At 54.8% G+C, this 11,446-nt stretch overlaps 2 protein-coding genes across 2 annotated transcripts; one reads left to right on the top strand and one right to left on the bottom strand.

Annotated features, from left to right (window-relative positions):
• The first annotated feature begins 2,522 nt into the window (after positions 1 to 2,522).
• Positions 2,523 to 7,230, top strand: LOC311443484 (C-signal-like). The gene is made up of 6 exons (XM_084533719.1): positions 2,523 to 2,726; positions 2,917 to 2,968; positions 5,626 to 5,813; positions 6,094 to 6,252; positions 6,514 to 6,624; positions 6,846 to 7,230. The coding sequence occupies exons 1-6, from the start codon at positions 2,583 to 2,585 to the stop codon at positions 6,957 to 6,959; spliced, it is 768 nt and encodes a 255-aa protein (XP_084389845.1). The 5' UTR covers positions 2,523 to 2,582; the 3' UTR covers positions 6,960 to 7,230.
• A 120-nt stretch (positions 7,231 to 7,350) lies between these two features.
• Positions 7,351 to 9,600, bottom strand: LOC311443476 (C-signal-like). The gene is made up of 7 exons (XM_084533685.1): positions 9,486 to 9,600; positions 9,187 to 9,360; positions 8,769 to 8,820; positions 8,502 to 8,689; positions 8,052 to 8,210; positions 7,660 to 7,779; positions 7,351 to 7,559 (listed from the first exon to the last, which is right to left on the bottom strand). The coding sequence occupies exons 2-7, from the start codon at positions 9,331 to 9,333 to the stop codon at positions 7,446 to 7,448; spliced, it is 780 nt and encodes a 259-aa protein (XP_084389811.1). The 5' UTR covers positions 9,334 to 9,360; positions 9,486 to 9,600; the 3' UTR covers positions 7,351 to 7,445.
• Positions 9,601 to 11,446: the final 1,846 nt, after the last annotated feature.

Genomic DNA, 11,446 nt, shown 5'->3' with positions numbered 1-11,446 from the left:
TACAAAGCCTGTGCATGGGTCAGAGGGGACAAAGTCGTGGTGCTGCTGCTAAAGGGCAGGCTCCTGTGCTTGCCGTACTGTACACAATCACAGAATCACAGCACAGTTTGGGTTAAAAGGGATGTTAAAGATCATCTAGTCCAACCCCTGCCATGGTCAGGACACCTCCCACCAGGCCAGGTTGCTCCGAGCCCCATCCAGCCTGGTCTTGGGCACCTCCAGGGATGGGGCAGCCACAGCTCCGCTGGGCAGCCTGTGCCAGTGCCTCACCGCTGTCATCGTGAAGAATTTCTTCCTAATATCTAGCCTGAATCCACACTCGTTTACTTTAGAGCTGTTGCCCTTGTCCTATCACTACACTCCCTGCCAAAGAGTCCCTTCCCAGCTTTCCTCTAGCCCCCTTTAGGTGCTGGAAGGCTGCCGTAAGGTCTCCTCAGAGCCTTTTCTTCTCCACGCTGAACATCCCCAGCTCTCTCAGCCTTTCTTTGTAGGAGAATACCTTCTCTGGACCTGCTCCAACAGGTCCATGTCCTTCTTATGCTGGGGACCGCAGAGGTGGATAAGTCCATGTCATAGCAGGTACAGCTCTGAAGGGACTGTGCCCCATGGAAAGTCCATGCTGGAGCAGGGTAAGGGTTCACTGCAGTGTTAAACCCTACAGCCTGGTCCAAAGGGGAAATGGGTGGAGACTGTAATGGCTACACTTTTAAACTGTTGTAACCCACAATTTGAGTTGTATGTGTTGTTAGGAAGTACTACAGCAAGAACAACTTTAACCAAGGAAGGACAAGCTTCACAAGAAACAGTGAAAGTGCTGCAGTGACCTGATCTGGGGTGGCTTTGGCATGCAAAAACTCAATGCAACGCACCACCTCTCCTGTCCTGAGTCAACACCATAACAGACAGAGGCCAAGTCACAAACTAAACACACTCAGTGTACATGTTATGGACATTTTATAGATGTTTTACAAGGGTGGTCCTCTCCAACCAGCATGGTTCCGCAGGTGTCTTGACAGCATTGTGCTCTTGTAGATTAGTCTCATCTCTTCCCTACAGCATCCCTTCTGGCTGCTCTTGGAGCCCTTCTGGCCCCAAGCTGTGTTTCCTGAACCATGAGCAAGTCTGCACTGCTGTCTTGCTTGGCCTTGGTTGCCATCAGCCACTTCCAAAGGTTGCTTGCTGCTTGCCTTCCTCAGCTCTGCTGTCCTGCAGCTGATCCTGGTCCTTCAGCCCTCTTTGCTTGTATCAGCTGTCTCCTTCCCAAGTAGCCTGGAAGGAAAAGAGGAAACTCCAGTCTTGTTGGTTCCTAATGGCAGTTCTGCTCTAGGTGCCGCTTTGCTCCTGCTCAGCAGCAGGAGCAGGCAAGTCTGTACAGTGCAATTGCTTGCATGGGTGATGACACCCTCAATAACACCTTCTGCAGTGGGTCTGAGTTAAACGCCATCTAAATCCACACCCAGCAAGCTTATTTCTTTCTCCATGGCCACAGACTTCCCACCGAGAGGGAAGGAACCATCACTGCTTTTTCCTCTCCATGCTCTTTCACCTGAAAGCAGATCTTCCAGTCTTAGAGCCCCTTTAGCATCTCCCAGTTGCTGGCCCAAATATTTCTTTGGCGAGTGCCAGACCTAGAATCACCCACATGCGCAGGGAATAGCTCTGTCCCTCTGCCAGGCTGAGCGGGGCTGAGCAACAGATGTGTGTTTTGGCCACATCCAGATGTGACAGATCCATCCCCACTACTTTCCTCTTCATATTTCCTCTCCCCACTTAAATTCAGGTTGCTCAAATTCCTCAGCTAAGCACATCCATTTTGGCTGAGACTTTTTGCGTGGCGGTTCTTTGTTTCCTTTAGCACGTTACTCACTTCTGCCTTCTGTGTCCCCAGGCTGGTCTGGGCTGCAGGAGCCTTGGCTTTGTGGGCACCTGTTGGTCTGCTAGGCATCCAGCATTGTCCTCCTGTGGACGATGGGTGATGGAGTGAGGACAGGAAGATGGGTGAGGGCTGTGGGCTTGGTGCCCAGCAGCAGGAGGATGAGGCTACAGGGAGCTGAGGGACTTCTCTGCTGGCTCCTGGGTGAAAACGTGTACAACTTGAGCCTGCTGCAATCTCAATGCTACAAGCAGAGCTCTGCCCTCCCTCTGCACCCAGGCTGGGCTTCAAAAGGTCTTAGATTATCATCCCCAGGTTCAACTGTCCCAAACTCATCTCCCATATCAGGAGATCGCCAGCCACAGCCCAGATTTGGACCTGCTTAAGTCTTTTCCATTTCTTGGTTGTGTTTCCAAGTGCTCTTCTGAGCTCTGAGTAGAGGTGACTCTTCAGATTTGGGAGCTGGGGCTTTATTGGGAGCAGGCAATGCAGGAGACATGTGGCCCCATGAACACTGTTCCCACCCTGGTCCCCCAGCTCTGCCCGAGGCAGGTAGGATGCCAGGGCTGCTGCTGACACCATCGCTGTCCCCGTGGGTGCCCAAAACCACACCCTGGGCTGTGCCCATGCTCCCATCACGCCAAGGAGGTGGCAATCCCGCTGGGTGCAGCCTGTTTGTCACCACCGTGACAGTCTCACCACCTCGGAGATGGCCGCGCTTCCTCGCAGCGTCCTGGTGACGGGGTCCAACCGGGGCATCGGGCTGGAGCTGGTGAGGCAGCTCGCTGCCAGCCCCCAGCCCCCTCAGCACATCTTCGCCACCTGCCGGGACCCCGATGGTCCAAGAGGGAAGGTCAGTGCACGGGGATGTCCCCAGGCCAGGCCCTTCACCTGATAACTCCCCCAGCAAAAGCAAAGCCACCACGGTCTGCTCTGGCTGGGTTGACCCGTGGATGAGGATGGGATGGGTGGGAACCTGTGGCTGGGACCACAGCGGTGCCACCGGTGACTTCTAACCCCCTGCTCCATCCCTTTGTCTCCAGGCCCTGCGAGAATTATCCGCCCAGCACCCCAGCATCAGACTGGTCCAGCTAGGTACGGTGCAACCTCCCTGCCCACGCTGGGCATGCTCCTGGCCCTCTGCTCACCATGGGGATGGGAACGGGGACAGCTTTGCCAGACCTTGGTGGTGGTGGCAGCTTGGGAATGCCTGGGAATGTCTGGCAGAGCTCCCCACACGCTGAGCTGTCCTCTGGCTGGGTGCCATCGAACTGGCTTCAGAGGGAGGCAGAGGTGGGTCCAGACCAAGTTTCAAGGGAAAGGCATGAGATCTGTTCTCCAAGGTGCCCCAGTTTGCCTAGCAGTTTGGGTTGGGACGCACAGGTTCACGAACCAAACAGTTCCTGAGTAGCAGGGTTGGGTTGGTGTCTTTTGGGAAGTGGCCACAGTCACTTTGGTATTGATAAAAGGAGAGAAAAGAAACAGGCTAAAAGGACACGTGGGAAATGTGGCCGTGCACTGGTGTTAGCATCCCAGGTTGCTGCTCAGGCTCAGAGGCATGCTCCTTTTTGGGATGTCTGCTGGGTTCAGTGACAAACAGACCTGGAGAGGACAAAGACAAAGTGAATTTTTAGCACTTCTTAACAAAGAAGGCACCCCTGAAGTCAGTCTATACTAAAAATATCTGCAACTCTCTCTCTTATAATTGAATAGATTAATGAAGTAGAAAATCTTCTTTGTAATAAAAAATTAGCATCTCCAAAAATACCTGTGAGCCCCAACTGGCATTATGTGATAGGAAAAGCAAACTTACTTTGCTCACTGAAGCATAAAGGGAACATCTCAAGGGGTTGTCCATGGAATGAAAAACCTTTCCAAAAACACATGCACTCCAAAAGACAGGCTATAAAGTCCCAAAATAAGCTAAACAAACCAACCAACCAAACCAAACTCCGTCTTAAGGAATGGTTAACTTCAAACTGATAACAGTAATGATCTTTACAGAAAGGAAGGAAATTAACTCTAAAATGGGCAAGTCCTGTCACATTCTTTCATTCTCAATTTCTTTCTTTCCCTTTCTAATCCCTTCATTTCTTCCAGCTGAAAGCCGAGGCTTCTGGGTGTGCACATGGCTTGTAGGCACATTTCAGCTGTGGTGGAGAGGAGTTAAGAGGTTGCCTGAGGGTAATTTGGCTGGTCTAGCAATAGGAACGTGATTGTCCCACACGCCTGGCCCCCTTCTCCCTTGGAGCAATGACTTGGCCAGTCCAAACACAGAAATTAATCATTCACCCCAGCCAGCGGGCAATCCCTTGCATGTGGTGGAGTGACAGAGTCCAGAGCTCTGCTCCTTCATCGCCCAAAACGAAGTCACCAGAAAGTGTGCCGTGAAGTGTCATGAAGCTGATGATACATTAAATGTTCATGCTGAAATGTCCACGCCGAAATGTCCGGGCTGTTGTCATGAATCCCATGGCTGCTTCTCCAGCAGCCCAGCAATGTGTTGGCTGGGGGAAGGCTTTTGGTGCCAGCAGCACCAGCCCCGAGCTGACAGGCACCTGAACATGTTTCAGCTCTCGCTCTGCATCCTCAGCCCAGAAGTCAAAGTCCAAAATCACAAACAGCTCCGAATTCAAGCCAGGTGTTGAGAAAAAGATGCTGGTTTCATAAGGGAATGCTAATCTTCCAAAAATCTATGCTGCCCTATGGATAATTAACTCCCACACTGCAGCATTTCTCATCAAATCCCACAGACAATTTTCTCATCAAATTCCCCCCACAATGTTCTTATAGCACCTCCCGAAAGGCCTGTGCTGCTGGAGTGAGTCCCAGTCACTCAAATGCTTTAAAAGAAGACTTGAGGTCTTCAACCACCACCATAAATCCACCAAACTGGTTAAAAATGCCAAAAAAAAAGGTGCCCAAGGTGCCCATGCACATGAATATTCATGGAGCTTACGGTCCTGGTTGTGCACTTGTGATATAAAAAAGCAATACAGATGTTAAATGTTGGTCTAACCGGCCCATTTCAGATGTGTAATGTGTTCATGTGACCCCTTTAAAATGAACAATGGGTGTTTCTTTGGAGAAAGTACTCATCATGCAATGCAGATCCTGACAAGCAAATCCACAAACTCAAGCAACCAAACACAAACTTAAAACACACCACCCCTACTGGTTTCATGAAAAAAAGGGGCAAATAAATCTTAGCAGGTTTTCAAAGAGATCCAAACAGGTGCTTATCCCTGTTATAAACATTTCAGGAAAATCAGTAGTTCTGGTTGCTGGAGAGGGCTTGAACCCACAGCCTGGGCTGGAGCATCTGTAGAAGAGGGGAGGCTGAGAATCTGCAAGCAAATGTTGCAAGTCCTAGGAAGTGGTGGTGTGGAAGATCAATTTTAGCACAAATTGTTAAAAAAATAGATAAGATCACTCTAAATGATCTGAGTGGATATCAACCAGGAAAGATCTTTGTGTAATTCGGTAATAAAATGAATCTGTCCCCAATACATTAGCAGCCCCAATGGCCACTGTGCAATACAGAAGGACACCAAGAGCGTCCTTTATTATTTCTCCAAAAATGCTGTCCATCGTTTAAAAAACCTGTACACCCAGCTGTGGTTGGCTCCTAGCAGAAACGACACATGAACTACATCTGGGAGCTTCACTGTGCAAGGACCAAGCACCTCTTATAAAATAACCCTTTGGTTATTTTACCAGGTATAGTTCTGTCCTTCTTTTTGCCCCGGCAGACACAGTGGACCTGCCCAGCATCCGCAGGGCCGTGCAGGTGGTGGAGTCTTGTCTGGAGGGCCAGGGCTTGAACCTGCTCATCAACAACGCCGGCATCAGCTCGCACGCCACGCTGCAGTCCGTGGACTCGCAGGAGATGCTCGCCGCATTTGCCACCAACGTGGTCGGGCCCCTCCAGGTCGCCAAGGTATGCGAGGGCTTTTGGGGGTTCTCCTGCACGGGGAGATGCTCTCCTGGGTGGAATGAGCCATGCAGATGGGAGCAGGGCTGTGGCTGGGGGAGCAGGGAGGCTTGAGGAGCAGCATCTCCCATGCTTTGCTCCTCCTGATGGCTCTGGCCTGGCCCATCCTTGGGGCATTTTCCAGCTGCTCCTCCATGGTCTGCAGCCATGGTGTGAGGACTTTCAGGGCAGGCCTGAAACCCTCAAAAGGGTCTGTATTAACAGAGCGCAGGTGTCCTTGTGTCAGGAATTCCTGCCGCTGTTGGAGAAGGCGGCGAAAGGTGCGCAGAAGACAGGGCTGAGCTGCAGCAGGGCCGCGATCGTCAACGTGTCCTCCAAAGTGGGCTCCATCGGGCTGTGCCTCGGGGTGCTGGAGGCCCCCATGTACCCGTACCGTGCCAGCAAGGTGAGGGGCTGGGGAAGGCACTGGGGACCGTGGAGGGGAGCTCATGGGACCCCCCCACCCGCCCCAGGCCACCCATCCCCAGCCTGGTCCTCCAAGGGTGAGCACGCAGAGCACCAGCCCAGGCTGTGCCCATGCTCCACAGCAGGACAAAGCCCATTTCCCACCTCCACAGCCCTTCAGCTGCAAAATGTCCCCCTCCCACCCACACATACCCAGCTCCCTGAGCCCGGTGTGGTGCTGGCATGGCCGTGCCTCTTCCAGGCTGCCCAGAACATGGTGACCAGGTGTCTGGCTGCAGAGCTCAGGGACAAGGGGATCTTGTGCACAGCGATCCATCCCGGCTGGGTGAAGACGGACATGGGGACAGAGCAGGTACCGTGCTGTGCAGGGGAGGGGCAGCAGTGTTGTGTCCTCTGCTGCTCGGTGGAGCTGAAGGCCTGGGGGCAGCTCCGAGGTCTGCCTCCACAAGCACCCTGCCCTGCTCCAGCTGGGAGGAAAGGGCACAGCAGCACCTGTGCACGCTCCAGCCTGGTCAGACCCTGCTGCTCACCATGGGCCACGGCAGTGACACCGATCCTTGTCCTCTTCTGCAGGCACCCATGACGGTGGAGCGCAGCGTGCAGGGCATCCTGGCGGTGCTGGGCAGCCTCTCACAGGAGACCTCCGGCGCCTTCCTCGACTGGGAAGGGAACAGCCTGCCCTGGTGACAGCCAGCTCAGCCCCCCACGTCTCTCCTGCCCACCCATGGACACAGGAAGCAGCTTCTCCCCCTTCCACACTGCACGTGTGGCTGTGCAGCGCCCTGTAGCCCTGCTCTGCCCACACTGACTGTCCTTGCTCCATGCCCTTGGACACCTCAGCCCCTGTGGGGACCCCTTGCTGGCTGGATCCTGTGCCCCTGCCTTGCTTGTGCTGCTCCCAGAGGGTCATTTCCAGCAGAACACATGTGGGTATCCCCAGTATGGGCAGGGGACAGGAGCAGTGGGCACTGACACGCACACAGATGAGTGGGACCACCCAGGAAGAAGCTGCCCTCTCCAGGCTCAGAGTGTGGCAGAGCCTGTTGAGTGCACAAACAGATACGGATGGCAGCACTGCTGCTTTCAGACAAAGGTTTATTGAGGATATGGTGGAGAATGGGAAGCAGCAGAGGGGCTGCTGCCAGGATCTGGGCACGAGGCTGTGCCAGCGTCTCACCAGGGCAATACTTTCCCTTCCCAGTCCAGGAAGGTCCCGGTGTCCTTCTCAGAGAGGGAGGAGATCACCTTCAGCATCCCTCCTACGCTCTCATCTACTGTCAGGGGGGGCTGCAGGGGCAGAGAAAAACATGTAGCTCGGGGTGACAACAGCCTCCCATGGAAAACCAGCACAGGGGCTTGGATGGACCCGCTGTGGTAAAGCTCCTACCTTGTCTCCAGCTGTGTTCCCCATGTCCGTCTGTACCCAGCCGGGATGGAGAGCAGCACAGAGGATGCCGTGTTCCCGGTAGCCCAAGGACTGGCACTTGGTGAGCATGTTCAGAGCAGCCTGAAAGGAGACACCACAGGGATCAGGGTGGGGAGGGGACGCATCAGACCCCACAGCTGGGGCAGGCAGGGCCAGTTCCCTGCAGCAGCTCTGTCCTATGAAGATCCTCTCGATTAGGTCTGGGACCAGGCACAGGGATGTGCCTTGAGAGGGAACCAGTGACCGACTGGAGCTCAGCCGCAGCAGTGAGAGTTGCAGGGACTGAGGGGAAGGCTGGGAGGTGTGCAAGATCCTTCAGAAGGGAAAACATCCCGGTTCGTGCCCAGCAGTACCTTGCTGCAGCGATATGAAATAGCTTGTCCGTACTCCCAGCAATAGACATCCTGAATGGAGCCAGCATAGCTGGACATGTTGATGATGGCTGCCTTGCTGCAGCTCAGCCCCGAGCCTGGGCTCCCCTGGGCAGCCTTCTTCAGCAGGGGCAGGAACGCCTGCGAGGAGAGGAGAAGCGGGGGGTCCACACAGAGGTGATGCAGGGGAGAGGACCAGCTCCTTCTGCAGCGGGCAGCGCCGCCACCAGCACTGCCAGCAGCCGCCTTCCTCTTCCCCCTGCCCCTCAGCACCAGCCCCAGTCGGTTCCACCAGCTTCTTGCGGCAGCTCGGGAGTGCCGGGCCCGTCACCAGCACAAGAGCGGAGCTGGGCCCTGTCCCACCAGCCCTTTCCATCCCCCTGGGAGATCCAAGGGGCAGGGATGTTCCTGGAGCTGTGGTGGGGGCCTCACCTGGCTCAGCAGCAGGGGCCCAATGGTGTTGGTGGCGTACACCTGGGCCATGTCCTCCTGTGTCTTACTGTCAAATGATTTATAGTGTGAAATCCCGGCATTGTTGATGAGGAGGTTGAGACCTGAGTCCTTGAGGCGCTCCCCGACGCTGGCTGCAGCCGCCTTGATGCTGGCGGGATCGGTGACTTCTGCAGAGCCAAGGCAGGGAGGTGAGCAGGGAGCCCAGGCAAGGGACCCTCAGCCTCAGGGCACAGCCTGGGCACCTACCGAGTGGGATGATGACCAGGTTAGGGTGCTTGGAAGCCAAGTTCTGCAGCTCCTGCAAAAGACAGGATGATGTGGACACAAAGAGGCAGGGCTGGCTGCACAGAGGCTTTGTCCCAGCACTGCCTCACGCCCAGTGCCCCGCTCCCCATTGTTTCTGCACCTCCTGCTCCCTCCGTGCACCACACGTCTCTCCCTGCCCACCATGGCCATCACCTGCCCCAGCAGCAGAAGCTCCCCGTCTGGCTCCGAGGAGCCCTGGGCACCCCAGGCACAGCTCATCCCATGGCTGTTCTACCCCAGCTTTCTGTGCCCCTGGACTGGGCTCAGGGCTGCAGCCCCATGATGGAGACCCTCACACAATCCTGCCTTGCACCGGGTGCTGCCCTGCCCTGCTGTCCCCCACCGCCACCAGCCTCACCTGTGCTCGCTGTCCCTTGGGGTCCCGGCAGGCTGCAAAGACCCACTCGGGTGGGTTTGGCAGCCCCAGCAGGTGCTGGACTAACCCCAGGCCGATTCCTCGGTTGGCTCCAGTCACCAGAACGGAGCGGACACGAAGCCCTCCCATGCTGCTCTTTCTGCCTCTGCACGGACTCTGAAGGTGCCTTTCAGTCCTCAGTTACCTCGTATTTTCCCATGAGGGCTTGTATCTGCTCTTTGCTTTAAGGCAATATTTGCAGTCCCCCAGCCTCTTGGCTTTTTTCCACAGCCTGGATCCACCTTTTCTGGTGCTGAGTGACAGAAGTGGTGCCCAGCGTCCTGTCCAGGCAGGGAATGCCCTGGGCTGCAGGTCTGGATAGCCGCTGCTCACTACCAAGCCCTCTGACGCACTCTCTCCTCTGCCCCACTGTCAGCAAGAAAGCTGCCTCCACTCCCAAGGCCACATCAGCGCAAGCATTCGCTCTGAGTCGCAGGCACTGGGCTGGAGTCACGTTGCTGCTCTTTGTACCTTCCTCTTCTCGGCTCCACCAGAACGTGAGCTGCTTGTTTTCAGGGCCAGAACTACCGCTGTTCCCCCATGGAGGTGCCTCCTCTCTCTTGGGCCACCAGCTTCTGTTCCTCATGGTCAGACAGGCAACTACGGATGTGTGGACCATGTGCAGCACATGTTATTGACCTTAATTTGTGCAACACCAAAGACATGGGCGGGGACAGAGCAGCGAGGAGAGGTGAGTGCCCCTTATCTACTGTAACAGGCTGGAAAACCCAGGAACCCTTCCAGCTCTGACTGGAAACTCTCCCGAGCTGCCCAGAAGAGACCTTTTGCTGAGGGTCTGCTGTACCAACCGGTCTGATGCAGTTTAAGCTGGAAGCGTGAAAAAACAAAATTCACACCCAGCACACAGCAGACACCCAATCCCAGGGTGGTCCCAGTGCTCCTTGGCTTATGTCTGTGCTGGTGAGGCTGACCTGATCGGAGATGATGGATCAAAGTTCTGTCTTCCAAAGACAACATTTGACTGGTCATCACAGGAGCTTTGGGGCCATCCAGAAGGTCCCCCAGGACCTCAAGCTGTGCCTAAATTAGTAGATGAGCATCACCAGTGTGTCCACACAGGCTGCTTAACAGCTTGCAGGTGAGAATCTGAATGTAGCACAAGCTCCCCAGGTGTTTTCTGCTGCAGCACTGACCACACCATGCACAGACAGTTTGTAACAGCAGGAGGTGTTCCTGGAGATGCAGAAATGGTCATGTAGGACAGTCTTCTGCACCTATCTAAGATAATTAGGAGGTATCTTGTGGATAGTTTAAGGAGATGAAGAACGGCAGATCATGTGTGTGCCACAGCAATCAGGCAGGACCGGCTGGGTGCAAGCTGGGGGAGTCTCCCCTGCCCCAACAGGAGATGATGCTGCATGAGAGACTCCTGTCATCATCTGCACAGCGACCAACCATCCCATTAAGAGATTTGCTTCTGCGTTAACTTCTGTGGAGATCCCAATAAACTAGGCTGCTTGTGTTCTGAAGCCAAACACTTGCTGTCTGCTCCTCTGTGTGGCAGGAATTTGTCATGGCATTTCAGGGACAGACCGTGCACGCTGTACCCAGCCGGGTCCTCACCCCAGCCTCCAGACTGAGGGCCAAAGGAGGCCGACTGGGGCAAGCCATGACCCTCATGGCCCCGAGCAAGGAGGGATTTCAGCCTGGCGAGAGCCCTTCTGTGCCGCCAGGCATCTTCTGCGACACTTTGGCTGCAAATGAAAAGCCAAGGGCCTGTGCTCGGCCAGCAAAGGAACCCACCGTACTCTGCTGTGTCAGTGAGGTTCGCAAAGCCCTGCCTGGAGGAGGCGTTTGCTGTCCCCTTGGCTTCTTCCCAGGTGGGCTGTGCTGCCTAACTGCAAGATTTGAGCACCTGTATGGTGTTAACATAAGAGGAGATGGCAAGCGGGGAGGACCCTCCAACTGAGTGTTATCGCACACTGCAACAGGCTCCCCAGGGAAGCAGTCACTGCACCAAGTCTGTTGGAGTTTAAGAAGCATTTGGACTGTGCACTTAGTCACATGGTCCGAATTTTTGGGTGGAACTGTGTGGTGCCAGGAGTTGGACTCAACCCTTATGGGTCCCTTCCAGCTCAGGAAACTCTACTCTAACTCTACTCTAACTCTACTCTAACTCTACTCTAACTCTACTCTAACTCTACTCTAACTCTACTCTAACTCTACTCTAACTCTACTCTAA

The sequence above is a fragment of the Aythya ferina genome (assembly GCF_964211825.1).
Source record: "Aythya ferina genome assembly, chromosome: 12".
Lineage (NCBI taxonomy): Eukaryota > Metazoa > Chordata > Aves > Anseriformes > Anatidae > Aythya > Aythya ferina.
This window is presented reverse-complemented; position numbering and strand designations above follow the sequence as displayed.